Below are 21555 nucleotides of genomic sequence, written 5' to 3' on the forward strand. Positions count from 1 at the left end.
GGGTCCTAGGACGACAACAGAGAACAAGGAGGTCTTTGGCACATGTATCCATCTTTTTGTCTCCACATGCAAACTGCAAGGACGGAGGGGAGCCCGACTCAGAGACGAAAGCAGAAATACAAGCAAGAGACCTGGATTGCCAACTATGCGCCAGTCCCCGCTGCCAAAACCCATACGTAAGATGTGAAAAGGGAGGTGCCACCAGAAGTCCCGCCCTCTCATTCCAGATGTGTGGGAACTGGCCAGTGCCTTGGAGAACAGCCCTAGAGATTCCCTATGTCCCCCCTTGGCACCCAACTCAATGTAGTGGTAGTGCCCAGTTATATGGGGGTGACCAAGGCCTCTGGAATTTTGTTTCCCTGGTCCACAGTCTCTTAAATGCTGCAGCAACACATTTGGAAGGAAAGGTTCTTCCTCCACTGTTCACAGCGGAGAGAGCTAACAGCAGTAACCATGGGGATTTTTGTAGAAAAAGCCCAGCAAGAACTCATTTGCATATTAGGCCACACCCTTGACATCACCATTGTTTCACACAGGGCTTTTTGGTAGAAAAAGTCCAGCAAGAACTCATTTGCATATTAGGCCACACCCTTGGCATCACCATTGTTTCACACAGGGCTTTTTGGTAGAAAAAGTCCAGCAAGAACGCATTTGCGTATTAGGCCACACTCTCTGACATCACCATTGTTTCACACAGGGCTTTTTGGTAGAGAAAGTCCAGCAAGAATGCATTTGCATATTAGGCCACACCCTTGACATCACCATTGTTTCACACAGGGCTTTTTGGTAGAGAAAGTCCAGCAAGAATGCATTTGCATATTAGGCCACACCCTTGACATCACCATTGATTCACACAGGGCTTTTTGGTAGAGAAAGTCCAGCAAGAACTCTTTTGCATATTGGACCACCCCCTTGACATCACCATTGTTTCACACAAGGCTTTTTGGTAGAGAAAGTCCAGCAAGAACTCATTTGCATATTAGGCTACACTCTATGATGTCACCATTGTTTCACACAGGGGTTTTTGGTAGAGAAAGTACAGCAATAACTCATTTGCATATTAGGCCACACCCTTGATATCACCATTGATTCACACAAGGCTTTTTGGTAGAGAAAGTCCAGCAAGAACTCATTTGCATATTAGGCCACACTCTCTGACATCACCATTGTTTCACACAGGGCTTTTTGGTACCATCGCTCTGACTATACCGACTTTTGTTGGCAGGGTGACGTCTCTACTTTTTATTGTACAGCCCAGGTTCGCCATAGCGGTCCTCCCAAGGAGCAAACGTCTTTTGATTTCATGACTGCTGCTCAGGCCGAGCTCTGTTTCCCTCACTAGTCTTGGAGGACAAGACTGGCTGGGCATGTGTTAACAGAACCGCAGGGCTTAAGCCACCTGGCAGGCTGCGAAAAGATGGGAGGGGACGGAGCTCTTTGCTGGAACAAAGCAACGCCCCCCCCTCCCGCTCCCAGCCCTGGCCAACTTCTCCAGCCTGGGGCTTTCTATAAGTGGCTCCCAGCTGCTCCCCGGGGAGCCCAAATATGGCCACGGCCCTGGAGTCGCTCTGCAAGCATCCTCCACACCCGCAGGCCGGCGCTGGGACAATAGGTCCCTGCGGAGGGACATTTTGGGAGCACAGGGAGGTGAGACGCTCCACCCCCAGTGGCCCAAGAAAGGCAAAGCCCCCTATAAAGGGCACTATAAAGGGCAGAGAGGCAGCGAGGAAGTCGCTCACTCCTCGGCCGGCTCTTGCTCTCCCGTGCCCCGCACGGACAGTTCTCTCCGGTCGCGTCTTTCGCACCCGCACCCGCCGCCATGGAGGCCATCAAGAAGAAGATGCAGATGCTCAAGCTGGACAAAGAGAATGCCCTGGACCGGGCAGAGCAGGCTGAGTCCGAACAGAAGCAAGCTGAAGAGAGGAGCAAGCAGGTAGGGGCGGGGCCGGCTCTGCCACGAGGCGAGCTAGGTGACTGTCTAGGGCGCCGGCCTTCTGGGGGCGCCGTATTGGAGGTCCCCCGTGTGACTCGGTGACATTATCGGTGTGGGGGGCACCAGAAGTTAGCCTTGCCTAGCGTGCCAGACAGTCTAGGGCTAGCTCTGGGGAGGGGTTTACTGGATTAGGGCCGCTGGGCTGAGCTGGAACTAGAGCCCTGGAGAATGGGGTGGGGGCAAGGGAGGTTTCCATACGAAGGGTCCGTTGCCTTTGCAAGAGGCACCACGGCTCAGTGGTAGAGCGTGCAGAAGGTCTCAGGTTCACTCCCTGGCATCTTCAGTTGAAAGGAAGAGGCAGCAGGTGACGCAGAAGACCTCTGCGGGAGCCCTGGAGAGCAGCTGCCTGCCTGAGTAGGGGCTGCGGCTCAGTGACAGAACTCTTACTTTGCGCGCAGAAGGTCCCAGGTTCAATCCCCGGCATCTCCAGATGAAAATCACCAAGTGGTAGGTGACGTGACAGAACTCTGAGACTCTGGAGCGCTGCTGAGTAGGGCTCAGTAGTAGAGCATCTGTTGGCATACATGTTTTGGGGAGGGATGGTGGCTCAGTGGCAGAGCATCTGCTTGGGAAGCAGAAGGTCCCACGTTCAATCCCTGGCATCTCCAACTAAAAAGGGTCCAGGCAAATAGGTGTGAAAAGCCTCAGCTTGAGACCCTGGAGAGCCGCTGCCAGTCTGAGAAGACAATACTGACTTCGATGGACCGAGGGTCTGATTCAGTATAAGGCAGCTTCATATGTTCGTATGTTCATGGTTCAATCCCCATCATCCCCAGTTAAAAAGGACCAGGCAGTAGGTGATGAGAAAGACCTCTCCTGAGACCCTGGAGAGCTGCTGCCAGTCTGAGCAGGGTTCAGTGGTAGAGTGCTCAGTGCTTGGCATGCAAAAAGTCCCAAGTTCAACCCCTGGTAGGGTTGCCAATCCCCAGGTGGAGGCAGGGGCTCCCCCAGTTTGGAGGGCCTCCCCCCACTTCAAGGTCATCTGGAAGTGGGGAGGGGGGAGGGAAATGTCTGCTGGGCACTCCATTATTCCCTATGGAGGCTGATTCCCCTAGGGCAGGGGTGGCCAAACTGTGGCTCGGGAGCCACGTGTGGCCCTTTCACACGTATTGTGCGGCTCTTGAAGCCTCCATCGCTCTGTCAGCCAGCTTGGAGAAGGCACTTGGTTGGTTGGCTTGGAGAATGCATTTAAAGTTAAAGTTGCTTTCTTTCCACTTCTCCCTCCCCCATCTATTTGCCTGCCTGCCTTCTGCCCTTCCAGCCTTCCTGATTTCCTGTCTTGTGGCTCTCAAACATTTGACATTCGTGTCTTACGGCTCTCAAACATCTGACAGTGTGGCTCTTACACTAAGCAAGTTTGGCCACCCCTGCCCTAGGGTATTATGAATTGATCCACGGGCATCTGGGTTCTGGAGGAGCTGTTTTTTGAGGCAGAGGCACCAAATTTGCAACACGGCATCCAGAACCGCTTCTCAAAACATCCCCCAAGTTTCAAAAAGATTGGACCGGGGGGTCCCATTCTATGAGCCCCCAAAAGAAGATGCCCCTATCCATTATTTCCAACATAGGGAAGGCATATAAAAGGTGTGCGGTCCCTTTAAATGTGAAGGCCTTTGGAGTTCTATCGTGCTTCTCACACCCTTGCTCCTGGTCCCACCCCCAAAGTCTCCTGGCTCCACCCCCTACGTCCCCAGATATTTCTTGAATTAGACTTGGCAACCCTAACCCCTGGAGTCTCCAGTTAAAAGATCCAGGCAGTAAGTGAAGGGAAAGACTTCCACATGAAATCCTGCATAGACACAGTCCTCTGATGGAGATACATGCTGCCCTTTCTAAGACGATTCCATCACCCCACCCCCAGGCCCCCAACCACTGTATTCAGAGATTTAACTTTTTGAGTTTCTGGGGAGGGAGTCCAGCCATGGGGAATAACAATACTAGCAATTCATGCTTACATTCCATTATACCCTATGGAGACTGATTCCCGTAGGGTATAATGGAGAATTGATCCACAGTTATCTGGGAGAGCTGTTCCTTGAGTTAGATGCACCAAATTTGCAGCATAGCATCTGGTGCCTCTCCTCAAAGGACCTTCCAAGTTTCAAAAGGATTGGACCAGGGGGTCCTATTCTAAGAGCCCCCCAAAAGGTGCCCCTAGCCATTATTTTCAATGGAGGGAAGGCATTTAAAAGGTGTGTGATCGCTTTAAATGTGATGGCCAGAACTCCCTTTGGAGTTCAGTGATGCTTGTCACACCCTGGCTCTTGGCTTCACCCTCAATGTCTCCTGGCTCCACCCCCAAAGTATCCTGGCTCCACCTCCAAAGTCTCTAGATATTTCTTGAATGGGACTTGGCATCCGTACCCCCCAAGCACCAAGAATACAGGGCATCACTGCCCCAGATAGAGAGTTCCAATAAAAAATAAGAACTGCCTCCAGTCACCCAGGATAGCTATAGCATACAGTATGAGCTTGAAGCTTTGAAGAGCAAAATGCCTATGCTCAGAGGCCTCCTTGATGATTCACAGCAACCAGCACTAGAACTCAGAACAGAAAGCTGATTTTCCCAGGACTCCTGATGGCAAGTCCTGGTTTAGATTAAACCAGGGCTCTTTTTTTGTAGAAAAAGTCCAGCAGTGACTCAGTTGCATATTAGGCCACACCCCCTGACGTCACCATTGTTTCACACAGGGCTTTTTGTAGAAAAAGCCCAACAGGAACTCAGTTGCATATTAGGCCACACCCCCTGAAGTCACCATTGTTTCACACGGGGCTTTTTGTAGAAAAAGCCCAACAGGAACTCAGTTGCCTATTAGGCCACACACCCCTGACGTCACCGTTGTTTCACACGGGGTTTTTTGTAGAAAAAGCCCAACAGGAACTCAGTTGCATATTAGGCCACACCCCCTGACATCACCATTGTTTCACACGGGGCTTTTTGTAGAAAAAGCCCAACAGGAACTCAGTTGCATATTAGGCCACACCCCCTGACATCACCATTGTTTCACACGGGGCTTTTTGTAGAAAAAGCCCAACAGGAACTCAGTTGCATATTAGGCCACACCCCCTGACATCACCATTGTTTCACACGAGGTTTTTTGTAGAAAAAGCCCAACAGGAACTCAGTTGCATATTAGGCCACACCCCCTGACGTCACCATTGTTTCACACGGGGCTTTTTGTAGAAAAAGCCCAACAGGAACTCAGTTGCATATTAGGACACACCCCCTGACGTCACCATTGTTTCACACGGGGCTTTTTGTAGAAAAAGCCCAACAGGGACTCAGTTGCCTATTAGGCCACACCCCCTGACATCACCATTGTTTCACACGGGGCTTTTTGTAGAAAAAGTCCAACAGGGACTCAGTTGCCTATTAGGCCACACCCCCTGACGTCACCATTGTTTCACACGAGGCTTTTTCAGGGCCGTAGCCAGGATTTCATGTTTGGTGGCGCTCACTGTAGGATTTGTTGTTGGGGGCGGGGGGGCCACCTGGTTTGGCAGCCCAGGTTTCTCCACACTGTAAGCTGCCTTGAATCCCACAGGCTAACCCCCCCTTTGTGTCTGGGCAGTCACAGCAGCTCTGCTCCCTCCACCCCTTTCTTATGTGCCCCTCTCTCGGAGAGACAGAGACCTCTTGACTCTCTCTCCTGCTCCCCTTTGCTCTGCACCCTGTGTTAGAGAAGGGGAGGGGGGGAAAGCGGAAAGACCATCAGCAATGCTACTACTTGTTCAGAGCGGTGGTAAGCAAAGGGGACAGATTGGGGGCCCTCCAGTGGAGGGGCCATATAGTTGGAAGGGGGGTTGAAAGGATGGGCCTGGCCCCTCCCAGGCCCCACAGTAGCTACTGTAGCAGGTAAATAACGAAGCCCCACACATTGCTTGCTTTGAAGCGAGGTATTTTACTTTGACATCAAAGCAGAACTTGTCAGCATAAGCTCAAGATGACTAAGTTCAAATCATCAGCCTTCTGACCATTTTTATTCATCCCCAAAACAAGCAGACAAAGCCCCCTCTTATCTAATTCAAATGCTCCACCTCCTGCTTTCCTTCCAGTAATTTCTTGTCGTTTTCCCCTGCTCTGTCCCTCTGTGTTATCAGCAAGAAGCTCCTTCTCTGTGGGGCCCCTGTTATCCTGGAGTCACACCCTCAGCCTGTCTGGTTTTAACAGTTTAGCAGAAGCTCCTCTTAGAGGCCTCTCAACAGTCACTCTAAATGTTGCGTCAGACATTCTCTTTTGAAGGCACAACCATATTTTCCATTATTATTATTATTATTGAGGTATTCATTAATTATTCAGGGGTCCCTCTTCATTACGGGCCTGGGTTTTTTGCATATTAGGCCACACCCCCTGACACCAAGCCAGCCGGAACTGTGTTCCTGTGTGCTCCTGTTTAAAAAACAAAACCCTGGGTCAAACTGTCCAGCTCCCCTCTTTCCTGGTTGTGGGTCCGAGGAGAGGCAGGGAGAGGAGGCTGAAAGAATCTGCGTGCGAGCCGGGTCCCTCGCTTCTCCAACGGGTTCCAGTTTCACATTCCTCGAGGCTGACAAAGGGATGGCAAACAACAGAGGGAAAGGCCAGTGCGGCTGTGCTCCGGATGACTCCAGAGTGACCAAAGTGCTGACAATAGGACAGGAAGGGGCATAGGAGGCTCAGCGTTCTGTATTTCCAGTCAGGCCTGGTTTATTTTGAGCTGGGTATTCAAGAACTCGGGTCAGCCCTTCCTGAACTGCACAAGCCGAGGGTTTGAAGACAGTAGGGATCGAAGAAGAACATTTATGCTCCCCACTTTTCACCCTCAAAGATTTCCAGGTAGCTTACAAGGTGTTAAGGAGCCCCGTGGCACAGAGTGATAAAGCTGCAGTACTGCTGTCCTAAGCTCTGCTCATGACCTGAGTTCGATCCCGGTGGAAGCTGGGTTCAGGTAGCCGGCTCGAGGTTGACTCAGCCTTCCATCATTCCGAGGTCGGTACCCAGCTTGCGGGGGGGGGGGGAAGCGTAGATGACTGGGGAAGGCAAGGGCAAACTAGCCCGTAAAAAAAAAAAGTCTGCCGTGAAAACATCGTGATGCCACGTAACCCCAAAGGGTAGCACAGGGGATTACCTTTTTACCTTTTACAACTTGTTAAAATTGTATCAAAGATTGACAATAGCTAATAAATCAGACTTCACAAAGGATTTTATTCATTCATGTATACCTTGCCTTTCTCCCCAGTGGGAACCAGAAATGGCTTGCAGTAGGGGTGGCCAAACTTGCTTAATGTAAGAGTCACGTAGAATAATTGTTTGAGAGCTGTAAGATATGAATGTCAGATGTTTGAGAGCTGAGAGGGAGGGAGGGAGGGAGGGAGGGAGGGAAGGAAGGAAGGAAGGAAGGAAGGAAGGAAGGAAGGAAGGAAGGAAGGAAGGAAGGAAGGAAGGAAGGAAGGAAGGGAGGGAGGGAGGGAGGGAAGGAAGGAAGGAAGGAAGGAAGGAAGGAAGGAAGGAAGGAAGGAAGGAAGGAAGGAAGGAAGAAAAATAGATGGGAAGGAGGAGAGAGGGAGAGATGGAAAGAAAGCAGCTTTAACTGTAAATGCATTCTCCAAGCCACCAGGCAGCATGGCTTGGAGAAGTTATTTAAAGAGAGAGATGCCTTCTCCAAGCCAGGTGACGGGGTGGTGGTGGCTTTGAGAGCTACACAATAATAGAGGCACATGTGGCTCCCGAGCCGCACTTTGGCCACCCTGTTTACATTGTTCTCTCTCCCATTTTATAACTGTTGTTTTGTCAGCTGCTTTGAGTTTTGCAAGGCAGAAAGGTGGCTTGTACATGTTTTAAATCAGTATCTTCCTAGCAAACTTGTGAGGTAGGCTAAGCTGAGATCTGCTGCCCCATACTCTACCTTTCCCAGGGTCCACCTCCAAACCTCCAGGAATTCCTGTACCCTGAATTCCCAACCCTACATGGCAGTAGGGCAGTTCTTTATGTTCTTATTGCATACTTTGCATTGGTTCTGGTTGATCCATTTCAGTTCTGTAAATGTGTAGGATCCACTGTGGGTTGACACACCTTGCAGTTTTGGGTCAGGCGGCTGAGAAGCACTGACCCATTGGAACTCTCTAAAATGCCCTAAAAGCTCAAATGAAGACAAAAATCTCCGTGCCGCACCCCCAGCCCCTCTTTAGGCTGGTGCACTTCTGTATTTACATTGCTAGATTTCGAAACGTTAAATAGAAAATGAACAACTGTGACAACTTGACTTAAACAAATGAGAAAGGAGGCTGAACATCCCCAACCCCCCCCCAGACATTATGGACAGTCTTAAGTCAATGCCACAGGTAGGGTTGCCAATCGCCAGGTGGGGGCAGGGGATCCCCCAGTTTGGAGGCCCTCCCCCTGCTTCAGGGCCATCAGAAAGCAGGGGGGGAGGGAAATGTCTCCTGGGCACTCCATTATTCCCTATGGAGACCAATTTCCATACTTAATAATGGATAATTGATCCGCAGGTATCTGGAGCTCTGCGGGGGCTGCTTTTTCAGGTCGAGGCACCAAATTTGCAAATTTCGAAAAGGTTGGTCCAGGGGTTCCAATTCTATGAGCCCCAAAAGAAGGTGCCCCTATCCTTCATTATTCCCAGTGAAGGGAAGGCATGAAAAGGTATGTGGTCTCTTTCAATGTGATGGCCAGAACTCCCTCTAGAGTTCAATTATGCTTGTCACAACCTTGTTCCTGGCTCCACCCCCAATGTCTCCTGGCTCCACCCCCAAAGTCCCCAGATATTTCTTGAATTGAACCTGGCAACCCTAACCAAATTCCTGCTTCCCTGGACCAATTGCCAGCCCCCTGATGGTTTGAATGACCCAATGACGTTCTAGCACAAGAATATAGTAGGCCCTACTGGGCCAGCTCCTCAGTCTTGGTTTGCCTATTACCATGTTGTAATCACTATTAAAGAGCTGTAATCAACTGCAACTAAGCCTCCCCATGTATCGAACCCACTATTTAACACTATGCTTTCTTCAAGACTGCTTATTATGCCATGTGAGCCAAAACCCACTTCATCACATGCGTGAAGTGCTGTTGGCACAGATATATATACCCAGGGCTTTTTTTTGAGCAGGAATGCAGTTCTGGCTGGCTTGGTGTTAGGGGGTGTGGCCTAGGGTTGCCAATCCCCAGGTGGGGGCAGGGGATCCCCCGGTTTGGAGGCCCTCCCCCTGCTTCAGGGTCATCAGAAAGCGGGGGGAGGGGAGGGAAATGTCTGCTGGGAACTCTGTTATTCCCTATGGAGATTTATTCCCATAGAAAATAATGGAGAATTGATCCGCGGGTATCTGGGGCTCTGGGGGGGGGGTTGTTTTTTTAGATAGAGGCACCAAATTTTCAGTACAGCATCTAGTGCCTCTCCCCAATATATCCCCTAAGTTTCAAAACGATTGGACCAGGGGGTCCAATTCTATGAGCCTCAAAAGAAGGTGCCCTTATCCTTCATTATTTCCTATGGAAGGAAGGCATTGAAAAGGTGTGCCGTCCCATTAAATGTGATGGCCAGAATTCCCTTCGGAGGTCAATTATGCATGTCACAGCCCTGATCTTGGCTCCACCCCTAATGTCTCCTGGCTCCACCCCCAAAGTCTCCTGGCTCCACCCCCAAAGCCCCCAGATATTTCTTGAATTGGACTTGGCAACCCTAGTGTGGCCTAATATGCAAATAATTTGGCGCTTGGGGGTCACAACAGCAGGGCTTCTAGTGCCCTGGTCCCACTCGTGGACCTCCTGATGGCACTTGGGGTTTTTTTGACTACTGTGTGACAGAGTGTTGGACTGGATGAGCCATTGGCCTGATTCAACATGACTTCTCATGTTCTTATGTCTGGGGCAAGTGATGCTCTGTATTCTTGGTGCTTGGCGGGGCGGCAACAGGGGGAGGGCTTCTAGTGTCCTGGTCCCACTGGTGGACCTCCTGATGGCACTTGGGGGTTTTTGGCCACTGTGTGACACAGAGTGTTGGACTGGATGGGCCGCTGGCCTGATCCAACATGGCTTCTCTTATGCTCTTATGGCCACTGTGTGACACAGAGTGTTGGACTGGAGGGGCCATTGGCCGGATCCAACATGGCTTCTCTTGTGTTCTTATGTGACACAGAGTGTTGGACTGGATGGGCCATTGGCCTGATCCAACATGGCTTCTCTTATGTTCTTATGGCCACTGTGTGACACAGAGTATTGGACTGGAGAGGCCATTGGCCTGATCCAACATGGCTTCTCTTGTGTTCTTATGTGACACAGAGTGTTGGACTGGATGGGCCATTGGCCTGATCCAACATGGCTTCTCTTATATTCTTATGGCCACTGTGTGACACAGAGTGTTGGACTGGATGGGCTATTGGCCTGATCCAACATGGCTTCTCTTATGTTCTTATGGCCACTGTGTGACACAGAGTGTTGGACTGGATGGGCCATTGGCCTGATCCAACATGGCTTCTCTTATGTTCTTATGGCCACTGTGTGACACAGAGTGTTGGACTGGAAGGGCCATTGGCCTGATCCAACATGGCTTCTCTTATGTTCTTATGCCCACTGTGTGACACAGAGTATTGGACTGGAGAGGCCATTGGCCGGATCCAACATGGCTTCTCTTGTGTTCTTATGTGACACAGAGTGTTGGACTGGATGGGCCACTGGCCTGATCCAACATGGCTTCTCTTATGTTCTTATGGCCACTGTGTGACACAGAGTATTGGACTGGAGAGGCCATTGGCCTGATCCAACATGGCTTCTCTTGTGTTCTTATGTGACACAGAGTGTTGGACTGGATGGGCCATTGGCCTGATCCAACATGGCTTCTCTTATGTTCCTATGGCCACTGTGTGACACAGAGTGTTGGACTGGATGGGCCATTGGCCTGATCCAACATGGCTTCTCTTATGTTCTTATGGCCACTGTGTGAGACAGAGTGTTGGACTGGATGGGCCATTGGCCTGATCCAACATGGCTTCTCTTATGTTCTTATGGCCACTGTGTGAGACAGAGTGTTGGACTGGATGGGCCATTGGCCTGATCCAACATGGCTTCTCTTATGTTCTTATGGCCACTGTGTGACACAGAGTGTTGGACTGGATGGGCCATTGGCCTGATCCAACATGGCTTCTCTTATGTTCTTATGCCCACTGTGTGACACAGAGTATTGGACTGGAGAGGCCATTGGCCGGATCCAACATGGCTTCTCTTGTGTTCTTATGTGACACAGAGTGTTGGACTGGATGGGCCATTGGCCTGATCCAACATGGCTTCTCTCATGTTCTTATGGCCACTGTGTGACACAGAGTGTTGGACTGGATGGGCCATTGGCCTGATCCAACATGGCTTCTCTCATGCTCTTATGGCCACTGTGTGACACAGAGTGTTGGACTGGATGGGCCATTGGCCTGATCCAACATGCCTTCTCTTATGCTCTTATGGCCACTGTGTGACACAGAGTATTGGACTGGAGAGGCCATTGGCCTGATCCAACATGGCTTCTCTTGTGTTCTTATGTGACACAGAGTATTGGACTGGAGAGGCCATTGGCCTGATCCAACATGGCTTCTCTTGTGTTCTTATGTGACACAGAGTATTGGACTGGAGAGGCCATTGGCCTGATCCAACATGGCTTCTCTTGTGTTCTTATGTGACACAGAGTATTGGACTGGAGAGGCCATTGGCCTGATCCAACATGGCTTCTCTTGTGTTCTTATGTGACACAGAGTATTGGACTGGAGAGGCCATTGGCCTGATCCAACATGGCTTCTCTTGTGTTCTTATGTGACACAGAGTGTTGGACTGGATGGGCCATTGGCCTGATCCAACATGGCTTCTCTTCTGTTCTTATGTGACACAGAGTGTTGGACTGGATGGGCCATTGGCCTGATCCAACATGGCTTCTCTTCTGTTCTTATGTGACACAGAGTGTTGGACTGGATGGGCCATTGGCCTGATCCAACATGGCTTCTCTTATGTTCTTATGTGACACAGAGTATTGGACTGGAGAGGCCATTGGCCTGATCCTACATGGCTTCTCTTGTGTTCTTATGTGACACAGAGTGTTGGACTGGAGGGGCCACTGGCCTGATCCAACATGGCTTCTCTTCTGTTCTTATGTGACACAGAGTATTGGACTGGAGAGGCCATTGGCCTGATCCTACATGGCTTCTCTTGTGTTCTTATGTGACACAGAGTGTTGGACTGGAGGGGCCACTGGCCTGATCCAACATGGCTTCTCTTCTGTTCTTATGTGACACAGAGTGTTGGACTGGATGGGCCATTGGCCTGATCCAACATGGCTTCTCTTATGTTCTTATGAATTCCTGCTGGGCTTTTTCTGCAAAAAAAAAAAAAAAAAGCCCTGAATATACCCAAACCTACAAACCTAAGAAGAGGGGTTTGTTGTTTCAAAGACATGCCTGAAGTTTCCCAAGAAAAGGTGTGTGACTTTACAATGCACACCACAAATGCAAATGAGATCCAGTCAATCCACTCAGAGCGGGTGTGGGCCAGCCCCAACAGCTGAATTAACAAACTGGGATGAACAGGAAACCATGTACATAGGGAGGGACAATTATTTTCTCTAGAGAACGAACCACTCCAGTCCTGTTGAGACAGTCCAGGTCTAAGAATATAAAATCTGCACTTGAATTCCTAATCAAGCAGCTTCTTGCTGGCACCTCCCTTTTGAAATCTGTGTGATACTAAGGGAGGATTTAATCAGGGGTGTTGAACAGAGGGCCGGATCTGACATAAATGAGACCTTGTCGGGCCGGACCATGTGTGTACCTATTTAAGTTTAAGTATCAGAGATACAAGCTTTTTAAAGGACACAGACAAACACGACTAAATATATATATATATTTAAAAACTGAAAACATGCTTAAAACATTAGCACTTGTCAGTCTTAAATGTGCTTTCTTTGTATTTCTCCCATGGGATCCAGGGAACTGGGCAAAGGAAGCTCGGGCTCTTTCCCTTCCTCCTCCCCAGAGGAACCAGGAGGAGGAGCCTCAACCAATGGAGAAAACTGAGGTTTTGCTCTGTAGCTCCTGTGCGGTTGAGCAAGCCTTGCAAAGCAAGCTGTGATGCAGAAGGAAGCAAGAGAGAGGGAGAAGGAAGCAGACAAGAGCCAGTAGCTTGGGGGCCTGATAGGAGTAGTTTGGGGGCCTAAATCAGCCCCCAGGCCTCATGTTTGACACCCCTGGTTTAAATATTAGGATACATCTGAGGAGTATGGAAAGAAAGTGAACAGGTATTCTATGCTGTGTCAATGCCCTCTTTCTATCTTTCTTGCTCATCCTGTAGTTGGAAGATGAACTGGCTGCCATGCAGAAGAAGCTGAAGGGGACAGAGGATGAACTGGACAAATATTCTGAGGCTCTCAAAGACGCACAGGAGAAGCTGGAGGTGGCTGAGAAGAAGGCCGCAGATGTACGTACCGCGGGAGGGGGGGTTGACAGCTATGTCTGAGAGGCACATGCGATAATTCACTAATTCACTTTTTAGGTGGGAGTTGGGGTACTGCTGTTGGGGTGATGGTAACGTGCTCCATATGGAGAGGGGCCTAGAAAAGGTGGCCTAAACAAAGCTCGTCTCGTCCCCCCCCAGTTGGCTAGCCGCGGTCAACGGGCATCCTTAAGAATCATACTGCTACAGCACCAACCCCAAATCAGACTTTTCCCTGCAGCCACTGTGGCCGGACCTGCCTGTCCCGCATTGGTCTTGTCAGCCACCAGCGAGCCTGCAGCAGACATGGACTACTGCACCTTTCTTAAATCTTCGTTCGCGTAGTCAAGCCGAGAGAGAGAGAATGTGGTATATTAGAACAGGGTCCCCATTGCCTTTCTGAGCCTGTGGACACCTTTGGAATCTGATGGTGGGTGCAAATACAAAATGGCTGCCACAGGAGGTGGGGCTAGTAACAAAATGGCTACCACAGGAGACATGGCCAATTACAAAATGGCTGCCACAGGAGGCAAGGCCAATCACAAAATGGCCACCACAGAAGACATGGCCGATCACAAAATGGCTGCCACAGAAGGTGAGGCCAATCGCAAAATTGCTGCCAGAGGAGTTGGTGTGCAACCACAGAGGAGGTGCAGTGTACCCACAAAATGGCTGCCAGAGGAGGCAGAACTAACTTGAAGTATGGAAACAAATCAGCAAGCAGAGAAACCCCCCCCCCCACCAAAGGCAGTACAAACAGTCCAATAATATTCAATTGAATATTAACTTGAATAGGAACTCACCGTTTGAGGCACAAGCTCTGTTAAACATGATACTTTTGAAAATGAAGATATTATTTAAAAATAATTTCTTGCATACAGACAGCTTGTTACTAGTCACACGGTGAAGACCCTTTTGCTGTGGTAGCAGCTGCTGCCGAAACCACTTAAAAAAAAATCTGCACAGCTAATGAAATCTCCAACAATCAATTAGAAGGCTTGCTGGATAAAAGCCCTACCTGGCTCCACCCCTCTTCTAAAAGCACTTGGCAGGTGCCGGAAAAGATATTGCTGGGCACCATGTGGGGACCTCTTGTATTAGGGTTGCCAGCCTCCAGGTGGGGCCTGGAGATCTCCAGCTTTTACAACTGATCTCCAGCTGGCAGAGATCAGCTCCCCTGGAGAAAATGGCTGTTTTGAAGGATCGACTCTATGACGGGCCAGCAATGGGAAGCTGAGAGGTGGGTTAGGCTGAGAGATAATGTCTGTCTGGCCTTTAGTCACACATGTTCAAAAAAGGGGATGCTGATTGCTGAATTTATAACAATATACCAGCCATGTTTTAACTGGATCTTTGGTCACTCAGCACAATGGGTCCATGAAAATTTTGTTCCCCTAGTTCTCGCCACCCCCCACTCCAAGGTGGAGAGCCAGTTTGGTGCGTAGAGAGCCAGTTTGGTGCAGTGGTTAAGTGTGTGGACTCTTATCTGGGAGAACCGGGTTTGATTCCCCACTCCTCCACTTACAGCTGCTGGAATGGCCTTGGGTCGGCCATAGCTTTCACAAGAGTTGTCCTTGAAAGGGCAGCTTTTGTGAAAGCTCTCTCAGCCCCACCTGCCTCACAGGGCGTCTGTTGTGGGGGAAGAAGATTTAGGAGATTGTAAGCCGTTCTGATTCTCTGATTCAGAGAGACGGGAGGGGTATAAATCTGCAGTCTTCTTGTTCTTCTTGTTGTTCTTCAATTCTTTGTTAGTTAATTAATGCAGAAAAAGAGAGAAAAGGATCAAACAACTGTCCTAAAGTCCTGTGGTGTTTTGGATGGAGCAAGCGGGTCACATCCTTCCATACCCTGACCTCTGTGGCCAGAAAAATGGAAAGTGCTGGAAGCTCCAGCCAAGGGAAAGGAAATGCTCTTGTTCTGAAAATAGCCTTATCTTTTCCAACAAACTTTGCGGTCAGGCCGATGACTGAAGCCTCACCAAACGGCCGCTGAACTTTTGCACAAGACTAACGTAGCCCCAGCTCCACCCCACTATCTTTAGATGGGGTTTCTCCTTGAAAACTCTGCGCTCTCACTTCAACTTTCCATGTCAATGCAAACTGACTAACTCGGCTAATAACCACAGTGAACACAGAACACTTGCTTGCATGCCTCGACTTTGCCAGTCGCCTGTGGCAAACTGTTGCCAGCTTCTGGGGGGGGGGGGGGGGCGGGCTGAAGATTTCCCAGAATAAGAATTACGGTACATCTTCCTTCCAGATCCCAGAGATCAGTTTCCCTGAAGAGAATGGCACTTTTGAAGGGTAGACCCCCCCACACACACATACACTGAGGTCCCTCTATGGGTGTCAAACTTGTTTGTTATGAGGGCTGGATCTGACATAAATGAGAACTTGGCTGGGCCCTGTGTGTACTTATTTAAGATTAGGTAGCAGAGATATAAACTTTATCAAAGACACAGACAAACATGACTAAGGATTATTTAAAAAAAAAAACCCTTAAAATGAAACATGCTTAAAACATTTAGCACTTGTTGGTCTTAAAGGTGCTTCTTTGTATTTCTCCCATGGGATCCTGAGAAATGGGTAAAGGAAGAGAGAAAGCCCCCAGATATTTCTTGAGTCGAACTTGGCAACCCTAGTTTTGGGGTCCTTCCTCAGGGGACCAGGAGGGGGAGGAGCCTCAACCAATGGAGAAAACCAAGGTTTTGCTCTGTTGCTCCTGTGCGATTGAGCGAACCCTGTAAAGCAAGAAGGAAGCAAGAAAGAGGGAGAAGGAAGCAGACAAGAGCCATTTGCTCGGGGTCCTGATAGGAGCCCTCCGGGGGACTGATTCGTCCCCCGAGCTGCGTGTTTGACACCCTTGGTCTAGGATTACCAACCTCCAGGTGGGACCTGGAGATTCCCCACTATTACAGTTGATCTCCAGATGGCCGAGATCAGTTCCCCTGGAGAAAATGGCTGCTTCGGAGGGTGGACTCTAGGCCACTGTACCCTGCTGAGGTCTCCCCTCCCCTCCTCAAACCCTGGTGTCCACAGGCTTCACCCCCAAAATCTCCAGGTATATTCTCCACCCAGAGCTCATTGGTAAAGCATGCATTTTGCACGCAGAAGGTCCCAGGTACAACTGGCATGACCTCCGGCTTAAGCATTTCAGGCTGAGGAAATTGTCTCCGAATACCAGGAGCGGCTGTCAGTCAGTGAAGATAGTCTGGAGCAGGTTAGCGCTGCTGAAGTGGAGAGGAGTTTCCTTTTCCAGTCAGTCAGTGAGTCTTGAGGTACCTTCAAGCAGGGCCAGTTCCAGGTTTTGGGTAGGGTTGCCAATCCCCAGGTGGGGGCAGGGGACCCCCCAGTTTGGAGGCCCTCCCCCTGCTTCAGAGTCATCAGAAAGATGGGAGGGAGGGAAATGTCTGCTGGGCATTCCCTTATTCCCTATGGAGATTGATTCCCTTAGGGTTAGGGTTGCCAAGTCCAATTTAAGAAATATCTGGGGACTTTGGGGGTGGAGCCAGGAGACATTGGGGCGGAGCCGAGAGCAAGGGTGTGACAAGCATAATTGAACTTCAAGGGAGTTCTGGCCATCACATTTAAAGGGACTGCACAAATTTTTAAATGCTGTCCTTCCATAGGAAATAATGGATTGGGGCACCTTCTTTTGGGGCTCATAGACTTGGACCCCCTGGTCCAATCTTTTTGAAACTTGGAAGGTATTTTGGGGAGAGGCACTAGATGCTATACTGAAAATTTGGTGCCTCTATCTCAAAAAACAGCCCCCCCCAGAGCCCCCGATACCCGCGGATCAATTCCCCATCATTCCCTATGGGAATCGTTCATAGAGGTGCATGATGGCTCTGGGGGCGGGTCTTCCTGTTCATAGAGGTGCATGATGGCTCTGGGGGTGGGGAGGGGGGAAGGCTGTAAAACCGTGGGATCCCCCTCTGGGACGTGGGGATTGGGAAGCCTACTTAGGGTATAATGGAGAATGGATCTGTAGGTATCTGGGACTTGTGGGGGGCTGTTCTTTGAGGTAGAGGCACCAAATTCACAGCACAGCATCCAAAGCCTCTCCCCAACAGACTCTCCAAGTTTCAAACAGATTGGACCAAGGGGTCCAATTCTATGAGCTCCCAAAGAAGCCACCCTTATCCTTCATTCTTTCCAACAGAGGGAAGGCATTTTAAAAGTGTGCGGTCCCTTTAAATGTGATGGCCAGAACTCCCTTTGGAGTTCAGCCATATTTGTCACAACCTTGCTCCTGGCTCCACCCCCAAAGCCCCCAGATATTTCTTGAGTCGAACTTGGCAACCCTAGTTTTGGGGTCCCCCTGGAGCAGAGAGTTCACAGGACCCCACCTCCCCACCACCAAGCACCGCTGGGGCCCTCCTTTCTTAACTCTCACTCGCCTGCCTGTGTGTCCTTTTCCTGCCGGCTAGCGTTGCCAGCTCTGGGATGTAGGGTTGCCAAGTACCTCTGTTAGGGTTGCCAATCCCCAGGTAGGGGCAGGGGATCCCCCGGTTTGGAGGCCCTCCCCCCGCTTCAGGGTCATCAGAAAGCAGGGGAAGAGAAGGGAAATGTCTGCTGGGAACTCTGTTATTCCCTATGGAGATTTATTCCCATAGAAAATCATGGAGAATTGATCCGTGGGTATCTGGGGCTCGGGGGGGGGCTGTTTTGGGGGGTAGAGGCACCAAATTTTCAGTATACCATCTAGTGCCTCTCCCCAAAATACCCCCCAAGTTTCAAAAAGATTGGACCTGGGGGTCCAATTCTATGAGCCCCAAAAGAAGGTGCCCCTATCCTTCATGATTTCCTATGGATGGAAGGAATTGAAAAGGTGTGCCGTCCCTTTAAATGTGATGGCCAGAACTCCCTTTGGAGTTCAATTATGCTTGTCACAGCCTTGATCTTGACTCCACCCCTAATGTCTCCTGGCTCCACCCCCAAAGCCCCCAGATATTTCTTGAATTGGACTTGGCAACCCTAACCTCTGTGTCTCAAGTGGGGGACTATCTTTGCGCGCGCATTGCATGCTTGGCACAATGACGTCACCTGGAAGTGACATTGTCGCGCTAGAAAACATTGCGCCGGCGTCCACTCTAGGCGTTTCCAGGAAAACTCTATGGTCTTCCCCGGACGCTTTAGCCATTTGGGACGGAGAAAACCCTATGGTACCTATTGTACCATAAAGCTTTCCCTCCCAAATGGCTATAGCATCCGGGAAAACCATCGTTTTCCTGGAAACACCTAGAGTGGACGCCGTGCAGTGTCGCTGGCATGATGACGTCACTCCCGGGTGATGTCATCGTGCATGATGACGTCACTTCCGGGTGAGGTCCCCCCCACCGGCTCAATGTGGGCCAGCGGGTTGGGAACCTCCCAGGCAGGGGAACCCCCGCCCGGACTGGAGGGTTGGCAGCCTTACTGGGGTGGGAACTACCTGGAGCAGGAGTGTCAAACATACGGCCCGTGGGCAGGATCTGGCCCCCACAGGGTTCCAATCAGCCCCTCCAACAACTGGTTGTTGTCTGCTTCATTCTCTCTTGCCTGCTTTGTCTGGTTGCCATTTTGTGTTTCTCTCCTGCACTAAGCAGCCAGTAAAGCAACCTCTCCCTGCTCTTTCCCTCTTCCCCCTCCCTTTTCCCAAAGGGAGAAGGAGGGAGGAGGAGCATCAGCCAATGAAGGAGCTTGGCTCTATAGCTCTGCTGTATTGATTAAGTTTGCCATACTCAACCAATCATCCTGCAGAGTTACTGAGCCTAGCCTCTCTTCCTTTTAGTGAATGAAGCTCCTCCCTCTCCTTGTCCCTTGGGAAAGGAAGGAAAGAGCTCCAGCTTCCTTTTCCTAGTCTTTACCATCAGGAGAGATACAAAGAAAGCACTTTTAAGGCTAGCGACGTTTTATTGAAGGTATGAGCTTTTTGCCTTGCTACACACACAGAAAGAGTGACTTTTGTTGGGCTTGTTATGGGTACAACTGGGTTCCCCTTCTCTTTTTCACTGTATTCATGCCCTCCAGTCTTTCTCAGTAGGAAAGCACGTGAACTATTTAGAAGAACAAGAACAAGTCAGCATTAGGCTGAGAGTGTGTGTGCAGCCCAAGTTTACTCAGCAAATTTCCCTTAATTTTTCTTTGACATTTTCCTATGATTGGTGATCTTGAACTTAGACCACCCAGATAGTAAGTAGGCAGATACTGAGCACTGTACATGGCTGTCTCTCTGTTCTTGCACTGCCACATAGGAGTTGTAGTTATTTTTCTGGGGAAGACTACAGTTTTGTAGACAAGCACATAGCCCTCAGTCTGTGCCATGGTGCCTTCCCATGTTCTTGACTAGCACATGAAACAGCTTCTGCACAAAAACTTACAATGCCCAGCTGCTTCATATTTTCCTCTGGGTCTTAGGCTCAAAGCATTGACGATGAGATCTTTGTATTGAATGTCCATAAATCAAAAGTAGGCTTGCAACTTACAAATGTGCACACCTGAACAACATATTCAAGATTGGTACGGCACAGACATTGTCTGCAGTTTTTGATGCAATAATTCGTAGCAAGAGGTGACATTTATCAGAGGCTGTAAAACAAAATATTGCAAGCGTGCTAATGTTTTAAGCACGTTCTATTTTAAGTTAAAAAATATCTTTAATTGTGTTTGTGCCCTTTATAAAGTTTATATGTCCGCTACACACACGGCCCGGTCCAACAATGTCTCATTTATGTCAAATCTGGCCCTCATAACAAATGAGATTGACATCCCTGACCTGGAGGGTTTTTCTTTGGGGGTGGGGGTGGAGCCTGGGGACTGCAGGCTTTGAGGAGGGATCTCAGGCAGAGGACAATGCCAGTGTCCAAAGCAGGGGAACTGATAGGGTTGCCAATCCCCAGTTGAGGGCAGGGGATCCCCTGGTTTGGGGACCCTCCTCCCACTTCAGTGTTATCAGAAAGCGAGGGGGGAGGGAAATGTCTGCTGAGCACTCCACTATACCCTATGGAGACCAATTTCCATAGAGCAGGGGTGGCCAACGGTAGCTCTTCGGATGTTTTTTTTGCCTACAACTCCCATCAGCCCCAGTCATCAGCCATGCTGGCTGGGGCTGATGGGAGTTGTAGGCAAAAAACATCCGGAGAGCTACCGTTGGCCGCCCCTGCCATAGAGTATAACAGAGAATTGATCCATGGGTATCTGGGGCTGGGCTGGCAGTGCCACGAGGCAAACTAAGTGATAGCCTAGGCCACTGGTCTCCTGGAGGTGCCAAACTGAGCTACCCCCGTGTGACTCAGTGATGTTATCGGTGTGGTGAGGGGGGCACCAGAATTTAGCCTTGCCTAGTGTTCCAGACAGTGTAGGGCTGGTCCTGGCTCGGGAGGGGGGGGGGGACTGTTTTTTGAGGCAGAGGCACCAGATTTTCAGCATAGCATCTGGTGCCTCTCCTCAAGAACCCCCCTTCCCCAAAGTTTCAAAAAGATTTGACCAAGGGGTCCAGTTCTACGAACCGCAAAATAAGGCACCCTCATCCTACATTATTTCTAATGGATGGAAGGCATTTCTAATGAAGGGAGTGCGGTCCCTTTAAATGTGATGGGCGGAACTCCCTTCAGAGTTCAGTTGTGATTGTCGCCTTGCCTCTGGCTCCACCCCAGAGTCTCCTGGCTCCACCCCCAAAATGCCCAGATTTTCCCTCAGTCAGACCCGGCAACCTTAGGAACTGATCTTTGTTGTCTAGAGATCAGTCATGACAGCAGAACAGTTATTTGTGTTAACATATTTTGCAGAAAATGCCTTCTGTATAGGAATTGGACTCTCAGTGGTGAGCTTTATATTCTGTGACACAGGAAAGTTTTTTCCATGTGGAACTGCTGCGTGTGAAGAATTAATTACGAATGCTATGCTAGTACTAAATATTGATTTAATGAGCACATATATAAAATAATAACCGTGGGATGGAATTAATACAAAAACAATGATTGATTAGTTTATTAAGAAGATTTTGGAAGAAGGTTTTGGATTTATATCCCGCCCTGTACCCTGAATCTCAGAGTCTCAGAGCAGTCACAATCTCCTCTACCTTCCCCTCGCCCCCCACAACAAATACCCTGTGAGGTAGGTGGGGC

The 21555-nt window shown here is 49.7% G+C and overlaps 1 protein-coding gene across 7 annotated transcripts in view; it reads left to right on the plus strand.

The window, feature by feature from the left end:
• Positions 1-1781: 1781 nt before the first annotated feature.
• The window catches only part of TPM3 (tropomyosin 3), a 127836-nt gene continuing 108062 nt past the window's right edge, over positions 1782-21555 (plus strand). For 5 of the 7 annotated variants that reach the window (XM_060255529.1, XM_060255538.1, XM_060255497.1 and 2 more), the window contains exons 1-2: positions 1782-1933; positions 13305-13430. In XM_060255529.1, the coding sequence (XP_060111512.1) occupies positions 1820-1933; positions 13305-13430 (240 nt within the window). In that variant the 5' untranslated portion in view covers positions 1782-1819. The remainder of the gene's footprint in view (positions 1934-13304; positions 13431-21555) is intronic. The other 2 variants (XM_060255513.1, XM_060255505.1) reach the window with 2 other exon arrangements.

This window comes from Heteronotia binoei, chromosome 1 (genome assembly GCF_032191835.1).
Source record: "Heteronotia binoei isolate CCM8104 ecotype False Entrance Well chromosome 1, APGP_CSIRO_Hbin_v1, whole genome shotgun sequence".
Lineage (NCBI taxonomy): Eukaryota > Metazoa > Chordata > Lepidosauria > Squamata > Gekkonidae > Heteronotia > Heteronotia binoei.